Source organism: Megalobrama amblycephala, linkage group LG5, assembly GCF_018812025.1.
Source record: "Megalobrama amblycephala isolate DHTTF-2021 linkage group LG5, ASM1881202v1, whole genome shotgun sequence".
NCBI classification, from domain to species: domain Eukaryota; kingdom Metazoa; phylum Chordata; class Actinopteri; order Cypriniformes; family Xenocyprididae; genus Megalobrama; species Megalobrama amblycephala.
In genome coordinates, this window is record NC_063048.1 from 20,899,991 (window position 1) to 20,920,226 (window position 20,236).

The following is a 20,236-nucleotide window of genomic DNA, read 5'->3' on the forward strand; positions in this document are numbered from 1 at the left end:
AAAATAGTCCATGTGACTGCAGTGGTTCAACCTTAATATTATAAAGCGACGAGAATACCTTTTGTGCGCCAAAAAAAAAAAAAAAAAGACTTTATTCAACTTTCTTCTCTTCCGTGTCAGTCTCCTACGCTGACTAACCTTTAGTCTAACTAACCCTTTAAAGTTAATCTTTTTTGGCCTGGTTTCACAGTCAGGATTAGATTAGATTAAGCCTCACTTAGATTATGCCAGGATTAGGCCTTAGTTCAGTTAGGACATTTAAGAAGCTTTAGTAAATTTGCCTTAGAATAAAAAAAAAAAAAACATTACTGATGTGCATCTTGAGACAAAAAAGTGGCACTGATTTATTTTAAGATATTATGTCACTGCAAGGTGCTTTAAAGGTGCCCTAGAATTAAATATTGAATTTATCTTGGCATAGTTGAATAACAAGAGTTCAGTACATGGAAAAGACATACACTGAGTTTCAAACTCCATTGTTTCCTCCTTCTTATATAAATTTCATTTGTTTAAAAGACCTCCGAAGAACAGGCGAATCTCAACATAACACCGACTGTTGCGTAACAGTCGGGGTGTACGCCCCCAATATTTGCATATGCCAGCCCATGTTCCCAACAAGAACAAAAGCGAAAAATGGCAGATGGAGCAATAATAACTGACATGATCCATGATATCATGATATTTTTAGTGATATTTGTAAATTGTTTTTCTAAATGTTTCGTTAGCATGTTGCTAATGTACTGTTAAATGAGGTTAAAGTTACCATCGTTTCTTACTGTATTCACGGAGACGAGAACCGTCGCTATTTTCATTTTTAAACACTTGCAGTCTGTATAATTCATAAACACAACTTCATTCTTTATAATTCTCTCCAACAGAGTAGCATTAGCCGTTAGCCACGGAGCATAGCCTCAAACTCATTCAGAAATAAATGTAAACATCCAAATAAATACTCTACTCACATGATCCGAAGCATGCATGACGAACATCTTGTAAAGATCCATTTTGAGGGTTATATTAGCTGTGGGAACTGTGTTTATGCACTGTTTAAGGCAAGCGCGAGCTCTTGGGGCATGGAGCATGAGATTTAAAGGGGCCGCAACCTATATATCGGTGCATAGTTAATAATGCCCCAAAATAGGCAGTTAAAAAAATTAATTTAAAAAAATCTATGGGGTATTTTGAGCTGAAACCTTAGACATATATTACATCTTTTAAAAAGAAGTTCTAGGGGACCTTTAAGTTAAAACGGCTCAAACATGCATTTTAGTCTGGAACCAGGCTTAAGGCCTTTGCACACTGAGTCCGAAACTGGCATGCGAAACTTTCGCACGTTAAAAAATAAATTGGACCTCATGTTATGTCAATCATGTTTACACACTGCATCCGAAACTTTCGTCCGTCATAAAAATATTCAGATCAGGTTCGATTTTCTGCGTTTTTCACACCCGTGGCACGCATTTTTAGAGACGTTTTGACAATTCAGAGCCACCGTACGCGAACGCAAAAATCCAGAATGCCATCTGACAAGTTGATCCACGTCGTCTACAGCACAAAGCAGCAGCGGAATACAAGGGGACAGAATATAAAGACAGATTGTGCCAGTAGCAAAGCATCAAACTGAGCCACTGACATCCTGAAGTAAACTATGAAACGCTCTGGATAATCACGCAGCTCCTTTATGAGGTGGAACTCTCCTTTCTCTCTATGCAATCTCAGGATTGGATGGTCCCAATATTTCCTCTTTCTTTTTCTCTTTTTAAGAAGAGAGGACAACTGAATCATGCTCACTGCTTGAAGCATTTTGTATTGTTTTGCTTTTTTTTAATTTATTTTTTTATATATAAATAAAGGACTCAGTGTGCAAGGTCTTTGTGCGTGACGAATTTTTAGGATTACGAATACGAAAAAGACCTTTAAGCCCTGTCTGTGAAACTGGGGGATTAACACAAATAACACTGTTAGATGTAATCATTAGCAAATCTCTAAATGAATATCAACATTTCATACTGTACATAATAATGTTGCGAAGTAGAGCTGCACGATTAATCATATCGCAATCGCAATCGCGATGTCAAGCTTGTGCGATTATATGACGCAAAATGCTGCGATTTTACGAAATAAAATAATAAGTTAATAAATAAAAAAAAAAAAATACATGTGTGGACACAACAACCCATTGTCTGAGAGCTGTTTGCCCATTTTATACACCGCTAATAAAAAGAAGACCAGTCAGTTTCAGTTTAGGCAGTGGCATGTGTGGCGCGCGTGGTCATGACTTTTCCGGTGTGCAGCGCAGAGAACGGGTAAAGATGGATGCGGAGCAAACGGTCACTGAACTGGTGGCAAGAAAAAAACGCTACCTCTGTTATATGGCGATATTTTGGCTATAAGATTATAAACCCAGATTAGTAGTGGTTGAAGAGGAAAGAGGATTTAATTCGGTATCGCACACAGCGCTGTTATAGGTGCGTACATGACGCACATACATACAAGGCTCGCGCGCGCACAGAGAGAGAGAGAGGCGCGTTATAGCTCGCGAACTCCAAATTGATTTCTCTTTCGCGTCCTCAGTGCACTTGGATGGTCACATACACGCATTATGTCAGTCAAAATACCCCTCTCAGCAAGTATTCATGTAAACACATTCAGTTATGTCTTAATTGAACGAGGTGAGAATTCGGATGTATCTGTCCGATGTGTGCGTGCATGTCTTACTCTTAAAGTGACAGCAACCTATAAATACCTGCTGTTGTCTGTCATGTAAATCAAACAACAAAACACAGCTTTAACAAAGATTAATCTATATTAAATTTATACAATGAAGTGTCATTTTACATTTAATTATTACATTTCTGTGCATGAAAATTAATACTACAGTTAGACCTTATACTTTATTTGTAACTTTATGTAGTATTTATCTATGCTTGTTGTAATTGGTGTACAGTATTTGTTCTTTTTACAGTCTGTTCACTTGCCTTTAATAATGTATTATTTAGGCTAGCAGTTTATGCTATGGTATCAGAATAGTTTAAGTGGGCTAAGTAATAAATGCAAAGTTAAGTTACCCCCATCCAATTTTAAATGTTTTTTTTTGTGCTGATCCGAAAAATGATCCTATCTGTGACGTCATAACCTTGATGTGATCCGAACCATGAGTTTTGTGATCCGTTGAACCACTACAGATTAGTAAAGAAACAAATATCTTAAATGGGATTATAACAAGTTTGCAGTAATGCAAAGATGTTATTTAATTTCATAAAAATATTTTAATTTGAAAACGCTGTGCATTTGTTTGCTGTTGTTGCTAGTTTGAGTTGAGAAATACACATTTCAGCATTATCAGTAATCTGTGTGTGTATTTTCATTGAGAACCAAGCAAGATGACTCATGATACTATTTGTTTATTATATCGCTATCGCAAATCGCAATCGCAATATTGACCTCAATAATCGCAATATGACATTTTCCCCAAATCGTGCAGCCCTATTGCGAAGGCAAAATTCACTTATCACTAAGATTTTTTTATTTTTATTTTTTAATTGTCTGCTCAGTAGTATAAATAGCCTTAGCATTCACTACTAAAAGCCCTTTCCCCAGTGCAGATGTATATTTTCTGATTTCTGAATACCTTGTGCTGTTTTAAATAGTGCATCTGAGACACCTCATATATTTCAATTCAGTATTGACGTGTCGGTCTTGCTCCAGTTAAGACAGGATGCTTTTCCAGTAACGTGTGTCGGAAAGTATTTCCATCTGAGTCCTCTGCCCCTCGTTTACCTGCCGCGCTGCTGCTGTGATACAGGCCAGTGAACGCTCACGTCTCTGTATGCAGAGGGTGGTATGTGTTTGTCGGGGTTATATGCAATGGATTCTTTTTTAATTTGTGTGGGATGTTTGTATGCTTTCTGTCACTGTTGTTGAAAATGTGTAATGAATTTCTCCTCTTGGTTTGCCATGTAGTTGCACATATTCATGAAAGTTGGATGTAAAAAATCTGTATGTCACCATGAATGATATTTTCATCTCTCTCTCTCTCTCTCTCTTTTCCTCAGTGTTTGCTGTCTCAGCCAAAGTTCTGGGCGGTGGAAGTGACATCACTTTGCCTGAGGACTAAGCTGGAGAGAGGAAGCTCACGGAGAGTTGAACGTGCCATGATGCAAACACAGGTAAAACGCCATTCAGAATTCACATTCATATACACTCATATAATGTGTTCCTCATCTGAAGTATTACCATAAATAATGGTACAAATACAATCAGGATCACAGTCTATGTGCTACACAATCTTCTGCAGTTGTTTCACATACCAGCTGATCTTTAGATTTGCAATTGCATCTTCCTGATTATGCTATGTTAGCTATTTGACAAAATAGTGTTTTTCTCTGAGGCATGATAAAGCATGGTACTCGCAAAAAATCAAGAAAATTGATTTAAACAATAAGATTAAACGTGTTGAGCTATATAACAACAGGTATGACGCAATTGACAGACGACTCATCACACGTCCCGGAGTCTTGGTTAAAATTGCAATTTTCTCACGATTTACAAATAGTTGGACACATTTGGGATATTGTAAGTACTCAAGTGAACAAAATATATAACACTGGCCTAATGGTTTTTGGGTATTTTACTGCAAAAATATTACATATTGCACCTTTAATGTTATAGAAGATTTGTATTTTAAATGCTGTTCTTTTGATCTTTCTGTTCATCAAAGAAATGTATCATGGTGTACATAAAAATATTAATCAGCACAACTGTTTTCAACATTGATAATAATAAATGTTTCTTTAGCACCAAATCACCATATTAGAATGCTTTTGGAAGGATCATGTGACACTAAAGACTGGAGTAATGATGCTGAAAATTCAGCTTTGCCATCACAGGAACAAATGTATATTTTGATCAAATAAATGCAGCCTTGGTGAGCATGAAGGACCAAATGCAGATTTCTAATGACTCTGTTAGTCATTGTTTTAGTCTGAGGCACTAAGGAGTGTAAAGTTCTTCTCTTTAATATGAGCTGTAGGGTAGTGATTACTTCATTCAGTATGTTGATTCACTGGTTTCAATGTAATGCTTCCAAAATTTTATAGCACCCAAAGAAATGAGATCCCAGCTTTCCTCCTGTTTTTGTTGCATTTGTGTGTGTGTGTGTGTGTGTGTGTGTGTGTGTGTGTGTGTGTGTGTGTGTGTGTGTGTGTGTGTGTGTGTGTGTGTGTGTGTGTGTGCAAGAGAAATGGACAGATAAGCCCGAGGGAGGAGGATGCTTTAGCTTCCCTTTGGCTGCTTCCCGTTTCCTCTGTCATTTTTCATGACAGTTTGTCTCCATGTTTTACTAAGGAAAAGCCAGAACAGTAAAACCAGAGTAGTGCTGATATGTTTGGTTTGTATTCTTTTGCATTTGTGCGTGTGGAGTTTAGCAAGGATTGGAGAATGGGATTTGTCGCTTTATCAAAGTTTGTTGAAACAAGACAGCCTCGTTCTTCCTGTCCTCCTGATCAAATTACATTTTTTTTTTTTTTTTTTTTTTTTTTTTGGCTTTCAGTGACTTTCTGGGGAGAAGTTAACTTGTCCTTTATGCCAGATTAATTTTTATTTATTGATGTTATTTTATTTATTTATTTACATACCGTTTTGAATAATCTGTTCTAAAAGGGGTTTACTGCTAAAGTTATGGTTTAAGATTATGGTTTAAAGTCCTTTTTCAATGGATGAGCTCCTTAAATTGTCATAAATGCAAAATAAACCTGAAAAAAATTGCTATAGTAATTTAAGTCTGGTCTAGTAAGAAATGCCTAAATTTATTCATTAATTTAAATGTATTATTTTTTTATTATGATTATTTATCCATGTATTTATCCATTTTATTTTTTATTATTGCCATGTTCATTTTATTAATCCGTTTAATTAACCCTCCATTATATCATCTATTTTATTATCATTTATTCATTCATTTATCCATCCATTTATTAATTAATTATTATTATTAGCTCTAAGTGCTGTTTACAAATAGCAGATAAAGAAGTGTTGCAGTAAAAAAAGGGGATTTTTGGGTCAACTATCTCTTTAAACTTTGTCCTTTTGCTGTGGCTGATGGCATCCCTCTTTTTGATCTTAAGTGAAATCCATAGATGCGACCATGAGCGCTGCAGGTGATCATCAGTAAAGAGCAGAGAACTGAAGGGTGCGATTAGACGCTCTCTGACTGAACGTCTGACAGATGGAAGGTCATCAATGGGCAGAATTGGTGTGACACATTGCTCTCTACTTTTTTGATTGCTTTTTGTCTTCCTTTAAGTTTTAAGTGTTTGCCCAGTGGAGCTGCTCTCTGACATCTTAAAACTCAATGTGACAGATCATTGGGCGAGCCTGACTCTAGGAGGCCACCCTGAGGGGAAAGTTTGAGTCCGACAGGAGATCACAGCAAGTCACACAAACACCTGTCCATCACAGAGTTAGAGAAACATGAAGCGCCTTGCAAATCCCACTGCTGACACCAGTGAGTTCAGTCACCCTGAGAGCGATCCCAGCTGAGCAAAGCCCCGAAGCGACGGCGAGAGTGTGACAGCACACTCTCGGGGAGGACAAAACACTTTAACGAAGTTCAGCAGATGAGAGAGAGGAAAATGTACAAAAGAAAGTCAGGTAGCGCATTATAGAGGTACAAATCCACATATACAATTTTTCTCATGTTTGAATGGTTTTTAACCAAATCTGTAAGATGATTTTTTTTAAATTTTTTTTCTTGTGAGTGATTTAAATATTAAAAGTACTATGAATCAGTACTGCCCTGATAAAGCTACATAACAGATGTTTACATATGTTCCACAAGACAAAAAAATTACTTAATTGGTACAAAGTGTCCTTCACAAAAGTTAACGTATCCTTTGTTTTTTATTTTGTTTGTTGCCTTGAGCATCAGACTGTTTGCAGTCATTTTGTTTAGATTCAAATAAAACTGTCGTACATTCAAAATGGCTGCCCTCATAAGGATTGGTGTTGTTGAAATTAAAGAATAGAAATGGAGAATAGAGACAAGGCTCATGACTTTAGGCCAACTAACAGGAATTTTTTTTTTTTTTTTTTTTTTTTAAACCAGGTCATCAAACTTAACAGCTCCATGAATGTGATGTCTATAATTTGTCTACTGTCAAGACTTTTTTATCTGGTTTAATCAACTAGAAGAAGGAAAAAAATTGTTTTTAGACCAAAGAGTTCAGCTGGGCCCGGTTGCACCCTTAAGTTAAGAAAACCCTTAATTATAAGGTTAAGGGTACTCTTAGTGAAACATGGGTAGCAAGAAAAAAATCTAAGCGTCCACTTAAAGAACCTTAAGGCTGTCATTAAGTATTTTTCCTTAATTACTTGAGAGTTTCCTTAAGTTCTATTATGCTTTGCAACAAAGTCCTTAGTAACCATTTAGCCCTAAAAACTAAGGGATCAAAACAGGTCCCTTAAGTCATTTGCTGAACTCAAACACGATGGATGATTTGAATGTTAATTGAGGAGAACGTACCAATGTGCATTTTTAGTGATCAAAATAAGTCTGTTGAAAGTATGACATGAAACAGTGTGTATTGTCAAATAAAATTGAATGAACTCCAGCTTTTCTTAATTTTCATCACTTCCACTGTGCGCTTGAATAATTATCTCATGCCAGGCTTTTGTCTTGTGCACAAGAGTGACCGATTATATGTAGGCTTGGGTGTTTTCCCCCTGTCTTTTAAAAGAATAGTTTTTTGTCCTTGGTCCAGTTAATTTCTTGTCCTGCATTTTCTGGACAAGTAAAATTATTGTTTTGTTTTCAGAAAAAATGAGTCAAAATTAAGTATGTTTTTTCTCAAAACAAGCAAAATAATCTGCCAATGGGGTAAGCAAAATAATCTTATCTGAAACTGAAAAACAAGATTATTTTTCTTACCCATTGGCAGATTACTTTGTTTGTTCTATGGAAAAACTCACTTAATTTTGACTCTAAGTAAGAAAAGCATTTTTTGCATTGTACAATACAACAATAACAACGAGTTGGACAAATATAAAGTAATTTAATGGAAAACTACGTGAGTGGCACGGTGGGATTTTGAGTATCCTCTGTCCTAGCTGGACTCAAATTTTAGGACAATCTGTGTCGTCAGACCACCTTTAATAATCTCCATAACTCAAATATTGTAGTACAGCTGAATAGTGTTGTAAATGTTAAACTTGTCTAAAGGTTAGTGGTCTGTTATGTTTATTGTGTGAGATGCTGTGTTTTGCCAGAAACTATCTTAGTATAAACAATTAGGTAAGGGTAACTGTTAAGACGTTTTGTTGCAATACTCTTAAAGGGTTAGTTCACCCCAAAATTAAATTTGTCAATAATTACTCACCCTCATGTAGTTCCAAACCTGTAAGACCTTTATTCATCTTCAGAACACAAATAAAGATATTTTTCATGAAATCCGAGCAGATCAACTTAAAGTACCACATTCAAGGTCCAGAAAAGTAGTAAAGACATTGTTAAAATAGTCAACATGACTACAGTGGTTCACCCTTAATGTTATGAAGCAACGAGAATGCTATTTGCGCAAAAACAAAACAAGAATAACGACATTCAACAATTTCTTCTCTCCCCTGTCAGATGCATACGCTATTTACTTTCAGCGCTTCCAGGTCAGAACGCCGGCTGATTATTTTTGTTTTTGCACACAAAGTATTCTCGTCACTTCATAATATTAAGGTTGAACCACTGTAGTCATGTTGACTATTTTAATGATGTTTTTACTATTCTAGACCTTGAATGTGGTAATTATTTTGCTTTCTATGGGGATAAAAAAAGCTCTCGGATTTCATCAAAAATATCTTAATTTGTGTTCCAAAGATGAAGGTCTTACGGGTGTGGAATGACATGAGGGTGAGTAATTAATGACAAATTTTATTTTTGGGTGAACTAATCCTTTAAAGAAATCCCTTGTCTCAGGGATTTTTTTTTCCCTCCTCAGGGATACCTTTAAAGGTCACATATTATGCCCATTTTACAAGATGTAATTTAAGTCTCAGGTGTCCCCAGAATGTGTCTGTGAAGTTTCATCTTAAAATACCTTACAGATTATTTATAAATCAATGTTGTAAATACTCATTTCTGACTACAGTCATGAACAGGATGTTTTTGCGCATGTGCCTTTAAATGCAAATGAGCTGCTGTGCCCCGCTCTCTCTCTACGATCACAGTTCCTGCCTCATTCTCTGCCAAATATTAACAAGACCTCTGCTTGGTTTTGATTATCATCTATATCGCGAACACTTTTGGATAGCATAGTTTTTCTATCATCATTAAAGTTTATTATTTCCACGTGTTTTAAAGCTATATCAGTTTAAACTTCTGATGGATCGTTTTCTGAGCGCATCTGAAGCGCACGCACACAGACAGCTGGCTGTTCTTTCACAATTTTTGTTTTGTTTAAACTGTCAAAACCACACACAGTTCACATAAACAGTCAGTTATGTCTGTGAACGTAAATAGCAGGCAACGTTACAGAACTCGTATGTGTATATTAGATCTGTGGCGCATTCCCTTCAAAAATAAAATGAATCCACTGCGTTCAGCGGCTCAGATGTCAGTAAATGAAGACTGTTATGTTCACTCTTACATCCAACAACAAAACATCTCAATTACTTACACCAGACATTGTTGTCGCTGCAGCTGCTCGAGTGCGGAGAAAATGGCGGACAGCGTACAGCTTGCTGAGGGCGGAAACTATGGTAATACAGGACTGTCAGTCATTGGCCGTGGGCGGGGCATGAGTAATTTGACGTCACATTACTCAGAGAATCAAAACTGCTTGTCTAATGAGACTGCTTTGGTTTAATGGGGATTTTTATCATTGTAGGTAAGTGAAACCACTTAAGAGGTGTCATGCAACCGGACCCAGAAGTTACAGGCAAGTTAAAGTCCAGTTTTGAGCTTATGGTGGCGCTACAGAGTTTGACTTGGTAGATAAAAGGGAGTCTTCAGGCCACCCCCAATTTTATCTCAAGTTAGGGTACTTGGTTTCCTTTAATGAACTGAATCATCAATCATTCATAAATACTCATCAACTTGACTTTTGATGTAATCTATTCAGAAAGGTTTTTGTTTTGTCTTCAATATTATTCCCCTTCTTTTCTGAACAGTTGTGACATTTTTGTGAATATTGCACAGACTCTTATCTCCGCCATCTTGCTGTAATTCGAGCTTTACAGCGGTACTTCACAAACTTCATTTCCTCTGCCTCCTCTGGCCTTTCTTCTGAGATCAAGAGTGTGGAGTGTGTATTCAGAAATGGCAGAAAGGCCCTTCGCCTATGTGCTCTGCATTTTTCTCACAGTTTTGGGCCGCCAGTATCTAGGCCACTGAGTGGGCCAGAACTTCAGAAAACTTTTTATTCCCTTTGTGTATTCAGAATGAAAGAGTCTGGTGCATTGTTGGATTAGAGGCACTCATTGTGACCACACAATTTGCCTGCCCTCTTATTTTTCATTTAGGACTCTGATCAGGCCCTGGCTGAAGTAGATTTCTCTGAACGTAAAATTCAATTGCAGTGCTTAATCAATAGTATCCCTGAAATAGAAGTTGGCAGCTTAGGTCTTGGTATGGATTTAGGCATCTCATGGCACTGCTGAGGAAAAAAAAAAAAAAAAAAAAAATCCAGCACATATGATCTAAGGTATTTTTGGAGCAAAAAAAGTAATTGAGCTGAGTGATGTTTTAAAAAAAATCTACAACAGATGCAGACTGCAGTAAACATATGAGAATTTTATATGGATATGATGCAACCATACTCAAACAATACGTGTATTATGTTATATGTACACTAGCATATAGCCTAGATGGTCTCAGTGCTATACAGACATGGACTGAAAGCCTCATAACTCTAAAATGGTTATACGAAGTTCTAAAGCAGCCATTTTTCTTTTGCTTTAATGCTAGACTGTATTTAAATTGCTATGCATGAATTTTGTCTCCATGGGGCTTATTCTTTTCCTCCTTTTTAAAGTATGCTGAGTCATAAAGCATGCTCAGTGATGTCATTTCCTCCTGCCGATGTATTTGGCTCTTGGAGTTCCTCCATGGAAAGGTTTACGTGTAATTCAGACTAAACTGCCAAATTGTCAACTGTAGGGGAGGTTACTTTGCCCCATTTTGTCCAAAGGCACACAGCTTTTTTTTTTTCAGCGCACAGCCTCCACAGCTGTATCCCTCAACCCTCCTGATCGGAAGATTAGCATTTATATATTTCGGGGCATTTTCCATCCATGGAAATGCTAAATAAGTAATTAGTTATCTGCTACCCGCAGACAAGCTTTGCCATCCTCCATAGAAACTGATTGTATCTACTCAGTCGGAAGTTTTATTTCCAGATGAGTTTCTTCCTAAGTGAACCCCCAACTGGAGCTGGAAAATTACATCTATATTGGATTTTGTCGTCAGTTTATGAAATGCGTTTTCTGGAATATGTTATGTTTCCTTCTGCTTGATTCCAGAATGTTCTGGAACTCAAATGTTGTAGACATCAGTTCCACATTAAGTTATTTACAGCATCTTGGGTGGAAATATCCGAGTTGGTACAGTAAAAATTCCATAATGTGTTGAGGCCTTCTCCTCCTATTAGTACCAGTTGCAGTCCATATGTTCATAATGATTGACAGCTGGAAGTGTCATTTAAATATTTGTTGCCATTCTGTGCATTTATTTTCACTCGGTTCTTTAGCAGGCAAGGATGGCCGTCAGCTTCCAATTTGCATTTGTGGCCTTGTTTGCTTGTTGTACACAGCTGCATTGCATTACTGTGTTTTGTCTTAATGCTTTTTGAAATATTGACACTGGTTTGTGAATAGAATGAGTGTTGAATCTCACTGGAGACTCAAACAGCAGGCCTGCACATGCTTTAACTGCGTTTACGCAGCAGTCAAACCCTGTAGCATTTCTTAGTAGAGAGCAGAGGCATCTTTAAAAAATAAAAAAAAATTTGAATAAAGATGCTGTCATTTTGGCATGTGCTGGCACATCTATTTGTTATTGCTATCATTCTTGGAATTTGTGATTTTGAGTTTTGTTTTTATGCTTCTAGATCACTTTTTTTCTGTCTTAGTAATGATTGGAAAATATATTTAGGTCTGTGTGGTGAGCAGTTAATCAAAGGAGAATGCAAAGGATTGACTCACTGGAATAGTTTTTAAATTGTTTGCACCACACTGCATTTTAATTGCTTAGGGGTGTTTTTAAGGCTTTGTCAAATATCACACTAAGCACATTAAAAAATACTTATTATATTGATGTCTTTGTGTTCCAGGGAGGTCTGTAATTCCTGGAAAAAGCTATCTGTTAGCATTCTCATTTATCTTAATTGTAGCTGCTCTGCTGTTGCGAGACCCTCCAAAAGTACATGGTTTAAAATGTTGGCGTTCTTTGAACTACCTTGTTTTACTTGTAGCAAACAGGAAAATCTGCGTCATTTTTAGCATAATCGCTGTGGAAAAGAAGAAAAATGTAATTTTTGGAAGTAGCAATGCTTGAAAAATGAGAATTTATGTGTCCTAAATGTCACTTTGTTCTGTTTCAGACCTTGGTGGATTTCTTTAGTGAGAAGAAGTGCCCCGTCACTGAGAGACTAAAGATGTTCTACACTTGCCGGGCGCCTCCTCTCTGGGATCTACAGGTGAACTCCATTCCTGTTTGTTTAATTGAAGCTTCTGGGTCCAATTCAAAAAGTTTAATCTGGATCAGAATGATCTGGATTTGGAAATGCCTTGTTTTGCTATCCAAGATCAGGTTATCCATCTTACTTTTGTGCCGGTTTTTTGAAGCAAAATTGGATTGGACTACCCTGATCCAGATACACACTTTTTCAGATTACCAAATCTGGATTACTAGTGCTCCTATAGACCTCTTAAAAGTTTGTAAACATTGCAACATTTCCTGGTGGGCGGGGCTTAGCTGGAGGCAAAAAGAGACGCTGGACTCAATGTTGACAAGCGTAAGCTAGCATGTTTTAGGAGGGATTTATTAAACATAGATGCAGAAGAATGTTCAGAACCGTTCGAATATGTACAGTCACTGACTCTGCGGGACCGTGACAGCTATTTTTGTAAATTAACTTAAGTTTTGGATATTTCCTAGACAACATATGAATTACTTTCGGGTGGTTCGAATTTTGTCAAGGCTTATTGTCTAATGTAACCTAACGCTAGGCTAACTATGATTATGGCTTGCAATGTGGATTATTTTAAGAGACCATTCAAAGGATGGCACACACATCTATCGCTGTATGTTTGTTTAACATTTAAGTTAGCTAGTGCGCTGAAAGTTGGCGACTTTTCACCTATAAAACAGAAACTTGCTGATTTGTACTAGATAAAACCAACACACCATTACATATGCATCGATTATTTTACCTGATATGAAGTGTGCACTGCAAACACAAGCATTATTTATGATCGTCTCCGTCCAGTCTGTACGCCGTATTGCTTTCAACCACAATTATCTTTTTGATTTCTGTGAAGGAATGTCTGTCGGGATCTGGTAAAACTTTAGTTTTTTTTTTAGAACCAAACGTCCTGTTCCTTCTATTCTGGCAGCCAAAAACACAACAAGACGACATTTTAAAGTCAAAACCTCAAACTTTTAGTGCGCCTACTATGAGTTCTTATAAATGTTTTGCCTCCAGCTAGAGCGGTGACGTCACAGTGACGTAGGCGATTAAGGGGTCTATAGAGCCACTAAAGGGACATGGTGATGGAAAAAATTAGATGGCAAAAATGCCTTCTATCAGAAAAGTTTCGTGTAGCGCTCGCTACCTTGCATTCCCTCGCAAAGAACTGTTGACTGGTTCATCTCTTATGATTGTGCCAATTTAGTTTACAAACAGTGATAAAAACACTTCAAATTAAATATATTTTTGTTTGATATTTACTGTTTGGGCCTTATTTTTATGACTCCAAAATCTCTTTTTTACATTACTGTAGGCTACCGAAAGGCTTAATAGGTATAATGTCAACTTCTAATTTATTACTTTAACAGTTAAACTAATCAAGAGTAAAATAAAAAATGTGTACATGATATAAATGTTTTTTTTTTTTTTTTTTTTTTGGACCAGTTTTAACATTTTGTTTAATTTTTGTTGGATATTCCAATGTTTTGTTGGGTATTCTAATCTTACTAAAAAGTTTTGAACAACACAAACTGATGATTTGATCCCGATTAAAACCAAGATTGGATTCTCTGATCAATCTGATTTCGAAATCCTTATTTTCTTTTGAACAACCCATTTTCAAGATTTGATCCAATCCGATCAGATTACTTTTGAACAACTGGCCCCTGGTTTCTAAAAATGATCATGCTTTAGAATGTTATGAACACTCTGCTCTTTTATATATTGTGCACACATCAACCTGGAGTTTTTTTTTCTTATCAATGACACTAATTTATGATTATTAATTAACACAAAGAAGTTGACATTTTTAGATGATTAAAGGTGATTTAATTTTTAAGATAATATATTTCTGAAACTTATATTTTTGAGGATGTCACACAAGGGATTTAGACATTTACTCCCCAAAGTTGGTCAAAAAACAAACTTGCAATGAAGACCAAGAAGGAAGTTCCTGTGATGTCCATACACATGTATAATCAACCTCTTAAAGTACTCATCCTCTCCAGTACTGGAATAGGAAGATATCCTTTCCTTAGATATCCTTTCCTCTGGAGAGCTTAGTGCTAACAAACGAACAAATGACTTAACAAACGAACTAATAAACAAAACTCTGTGTAGTTGATCATGATCTGTGAATACATAAGAGAATTTTGGGTTAGGTTTAACTGGGACCTATTTGACCATTGATTGAGTCCCCCCCCACCCTGCATTTTCTCATCTTAATTATGTCTGTATTCTGAATTTATTCCCTTGTAGGGAATAATTCACATATTATAAAGCCAGATCACCTGAGTTAATTTGAAACTGAAATGATTGGCTCATTTGTTGGTGCCCAAATTGATTTGCTTGCATATTTTCTCTCATTACTAGCCGCACAAGTGCATTGAGCTAATCACCTCAAATGAGCGTGGGCAGCCGTTATTTATTTATCTACTTCTCAAAAACCCATTTCGGTAAACACAACAGCTGGGTTATACACCCGGTGTCGCGTCAATAAGAGCTTTGGCAGATAGAATATGAAATTCATTTCCTGTATATAGTGGGGGCATCCAGGGATACGGGACGATGAGTTCATTTTGACAGCATTTGTCAGGTAATAGAGCAACCTGTAACTCTCCCTTTCTGTCTGATTAGGCAATAATGCAACTAATGAAAAACAAACAAATGTTTTCTGAAGAGAGAGACTATTAAATAAGTGAATAAATCAGGGGAAAAATAATGTATGAAGGAGAATGGCGGATTGTAACAGGCCAGCATGGGTGAAGGGTTTTGAATGAAATGACTGAATGGAGAGAGAAAGTGAGTGGGTGGAGGGAGGGAGGAAAGGATGGATGGATAGATAGATGAAAAGAAGGGAGGGCTGATGTGATCAGTCCTGTGGATGACATTGCTCGCGCTCTGTGTAATAACAGTGAACAGCAATAAAGCTGGAATTGAAGTCGCTTCTATTGCTGGCAGGGGAATAGAATGCAGCAAAACTGCAAGTGAGTGAGAGACGAGAGCAGCATGCAGCCAGAGAAAGTGTGTGTGTTGGGGTAAAGAGACGGCAGAGCGTTGCAGGGCATAAAGGTTTTTTTGTTTGTTTTTTAGGAACAGATTTCAGAAATTGCTGGATTTGCTTTCAGACTGAATCATTTTTCCATCTATATGAATCAGGACAGCATTCACTGTCGCAGATGAAATGAATGAGAAAATGAAAACACAGAAAAGTTGCACAAATGGGCTCCCAAACCCTCTCCCTTTCTTTTGTTTCGATTTCAGTTTTTCAAATTTAGTGTTCTTTATTGGCAAGACATTTTTACTTCCAAAACATTTCCTGAATAGTGTCATAAAATGAGAAATTGCAATGTAAATAATAAAGAATACTATATATTAAAATATATATTTGTGATGGTGGTTCATGAGTCCCTTGTTTGTCCTGAGCAGTTAAACTGAGCTCTGTTCTTCAGAAAAATCCTCCAGGTCCTGCAGATTCTTCAGTTTTCAAGCATGTTTTGCATATCTGAACCCTTTCCAGCAGTGACTGTATGATTTTGAGATTCATCTTTTCACACTGAGGACAACTGAGGGACTCAAACACAACCGTTAATAAAAGGTTCAAACATTCACTGATGCTCCAGAAGGAAACACGATGCATTGAGAGTCGGGGGTGAAAACATTTGAACAGGATGAAGATGTCCAAATTTTTCTTATTTTATTGAAATATCATTGCTTTTCATTTAGTACTGCCCTCTGGAAGCAACAGAATATACTTGAATGTTTCCTGGACGAAAAAATAAGCACAATTTACCTTGATATTCAAATTAAAAAAATTTCACCCCCCCAACTCTTAATGCATCATGTTTCCTTCTGGAGCATCAGTGAAAGTTTGAACCTTTTTTTTAATGGTTGTGTTTGAGTCCCTCAATTGTCCTCAGCGTGATAAAATGGATCTGAAAATCATACAGTCACTGCTGGAAAGGGTTCAAATATGCAAAAAATGCTTAAAAACTGAAGAATCTGCAGGACCTGAAGGATTTTTCTTACAACTGTGTATATATATGTATGTATTAGTATATATGTATTAGTTTAATCTGTAGTTTAAAGGTGCCCTAGAACTTTTTTTTAAAAAGATGTAATATAAGTCCAAGGTGTCCTGAATGTGTCTGTGAAGTTTCAGCTCAAAATACCCCATAGATTTTTTTTTTTTTTAATTAATTTTTTTAACCCCTATTTTGGGGCATAATTAGAATTGAGCCGATTCAGGGTGTGTGGCCCTTTAAATCTCGTGCTCCACGCCCCAAGAGCTCGCGCTTGCCTTAAACAACATAAAAAAAGTTCAAACAGCTAATATAACCCTCAAAATGGATCTTTACAAAGTGTTCGTCATGCAGCATGTCTAATCGCGTAAGTACAGTGTTTATTTTGATGTTTACATTGATTCTGAATGAGTTTGAGGCTATGCTCAGTGGCTAACGGCTAATGCTACACTGTTGGAGAGATTTATAAAGAATGAAGTTGTGTTTATGAATTATACAGACTGCAAGTGTTTAAAAATGAAAATAGCGACGGCTCTTGTCTCCGTGAATACAGTAAGAAACGATGGTAACTTTAACCACATTTAACAGTACATTAGCAACATGCTGACGAAACATTTAGAAAGACAATTTACAAATATCACTAAAAATATCATGTTATCATGAATCATGTCAGCTATTATTGCTCCATCTGCCATTTTTTGCTATTGTCCTTGCTTGCTTACCTAGTCTGATGATTCAGCTCTGCACAGACCCAGACATTAATACTGGCTGTCCTTGTCTAATGCCTTTCATAATGTTGGGAACATGAGCTGGCATATGCAAATATTGGGGGCGTACACCCCGACTGTTACGTAACAGTCGGTGTTATGTTGAGATTCGCCTGTTCTTCGGAGGTCTTTTAAACAAATGAGATTTATATAAGAAGGAGGAAACAATGGAGTTTGAGACTCACTGTATGTCATTTCCATGTACTGAACTCTTGTTATTTAAGTATGCCGAGGTAAATTCAATTTTTGAATCTAGGGCACCTTTAAAGTACATAATTTACATACTGTACCACTACAGATTATACTAGCAATTAACAAATTGAAATAAGTAACATTAAGAAAATAAGAAAGAAACTTGAATAAAGAAAAATAAGACTAAAAGTGTTTATACTGAGCACAGCTCTTTCTCTGTGTTTCTCTTTCTCCATATTAGTTAGTATCATCACGTTTTGTCTCCTGTCTGATAGATCACATGATCACCGGCAGCCTCACCGGTGTGTGTGTGTGTGTGTGTGTGTGTGTGTGTGTGTGTGTATATATATCTAGATTTATAGGTACCCATAATGCCTATGGGACGTGATATGCCACTGGAGGGGGTGGGGGGGATGAGGGGGGTGGGGGTGGATTGTCACAGGACAGAAAGGTGAAGGAGAAATTGGGCAGGAATTGAATATTTTCTGCCATGGAACTGCTTGCAGCTACGTGTTTGTGATGTCTTGCTGATATCAGAGGTCAAGGGAAACACATGGACGTGCAGTGGACACAGCCTATGATGCTACATCCTTTTGGCTATTCATCCATTTTCAAATGATCTGTGAATGACAGGAGGAGTTCAAAGAGTATAAACACACATTTAACCAGTAGCATTCATCAGAGACAGACGAGGGTCATTAATTGCACAGATGTATACATAGCTGCTGCTTGTGAAGCATGACATCGTGGAGATGGATAGATGGTCATCCGCAGAATGCATCGTTAGAGGTTGAGGAAAGGGGAAAAAAAGACAGAGGAAATAAAAGAAAAGATTGTGTGTGTGTGTGAGAGAGAATATACTGTATCCTTAATTTTTTATTTTATCTGCTCGTTAGAATATGAAAATGTAGTTTTAAATTTTAAAATGCTGCTTTGGTCATTTCAAATAGATTACATAGTGAGCCAGAACAGTAATTTAAAGGATTATTTCACTTTAAAATGAAAATTACCCCAAGTTTTACTCACCCTCAAGCCATCCTAGATGTATATGACTTTCCTCTTTCTGATGAACACAATCGGAGAAATATTAATAAATATCCTGACGCATCCAAGCTTTATAATGGCAGTGAGTGGGATGGAGTATGAGCTGAAGAAAGTGCATCCATCCATCATAAACATACTCCACACGGCTCCGGGGGGTTAATAAAGGCCTTCTGAAGCGATGCGTTTGTGTAAAAAAAAAAAAAAAAAAAAAAAAAAAAATCCATATTTAACAAGTTATGAAGTAAAATATCTAGCTTCTGTCAGACCACCTTCCGTATTCTACTTACGAAGAAAATGTAAAACTCTCGCAATTCAAAATGCTTATGCTACGTCCTATGCTTTCCCTATTCAACTTAACTGACGCGAGGCCAGTTCAGTTTTTTTCCGTAATTTGAATACGGAAGGTGGTCTGGTGAAGCCAGATATTTTACTTGGATCGATGTGGATAGTGACACTTTCTTCAGCTCATACTCGCTGATCCTCACTCACTGCCATATATTAAGCTTGGATGCGTCAGGATATTAAGATTTCTCAGATTGTGTTCATCAGAAAAATAAAGTCATATACACCTAGGATGGCTTGAGGGTGAGTAAAGCTTGGGTTAATTTTCATTTGAAAGTGAACTAATCCTTTAACTTGTGCAGAGATAAACCAGAGTAAAATGAAAATCACTGAACACTTTCCGTTTGTTTATTTATTTATTTTTTTTGGGCTGTGTCCACATGCTAAATATATATTTCTTAGTGCCTCCCTCATGCTGTGTATATTTACAGGCAAGTGGGCTGTATGTTGTTGACTGATCTTGGCTTACTGTTTGTGTGTATGTGTATTTAGAGGCAGTTGGCGAGTCTGTTGACTGATTTGGGCCTGACGAGTTCTGCGCTGCTAATCTACGAACGACTGGAACTCTGGGAGGATGCAGTTGTTTGCCTGGAGAGGATGGGACAGCACGGCAAGGTACCCTACTCGCATACAACAAATCAGTTCAAATGAATGGTCCTGCCCCAGACTCACGCCATTGGTTGAGCCAATTTTGCCATGTCGGGCTGATCGATATGTTCAAATGAACAGATCAGTGTTTTGATAGTCCCAGTTGACAGTGTTTACTCTTCAGGGAAATCAGTCTACAAATAAATTACTTACAGTTGTCTCTACATATTAAGATGGGATAAGCGAAAGTGACTTCTGTTAAAGGTCTTGAAGAGCAATTGATTGTTACTTTTTCCTCTTGTCACAACCATCCCTTCCCTTTTCCTCTCTATCTCTCCTCCTGCTCTTCTTTTCTTCTCCCTATATGAGCTCCTGTCAGCATGCTCTAACAACACATCTGTTTTTTTTGTGTGTCTGTCAGTGCAGTTTTCTGGGAGCCATTTCACAGCTTTATTAAGTTATCTTCCACTTTGTGTACCAATCAGATTATAGGGTACCTCTGAGGTCAATAAAACCACCCAATCACCCCCAATCTGAGCTGTAATATTATAAAAATATACTGACATCCACTCTACTGTAGTACCCGAGGTACTGACTTGCACTCTAC

General features: G+C 37.1%; 1 protein-coding gene across 1 annotated transcript in view; it reads left to right on the forward strand.

The window, feature by feature from the left end:
* The window catches only part of ttc27 (tetratricopeptide repeat domain 27), a 106,808-nt gene that overhangs the window by 61,143 nt on the left and 25,429 nt on the right, over positions 1–20,236 (forward strand). Inside the window, exons 10-12 of the mRNA XM_048191153.1 lie at positions 4,056–4,169; positions 12,588–12,683; positions 19,534–19,656. Coding sequence (XP_048047110.1) covers positions 4,056–4,169; positions 12,588–12,683; positions 19,534–19,656 — 333 coding nt within the window. The remainder of the gene's footprint in view (positions 1–4,055; positions 4,170–12,587; positions 12,684–19,533; positions 19,657–20,236) is intronic.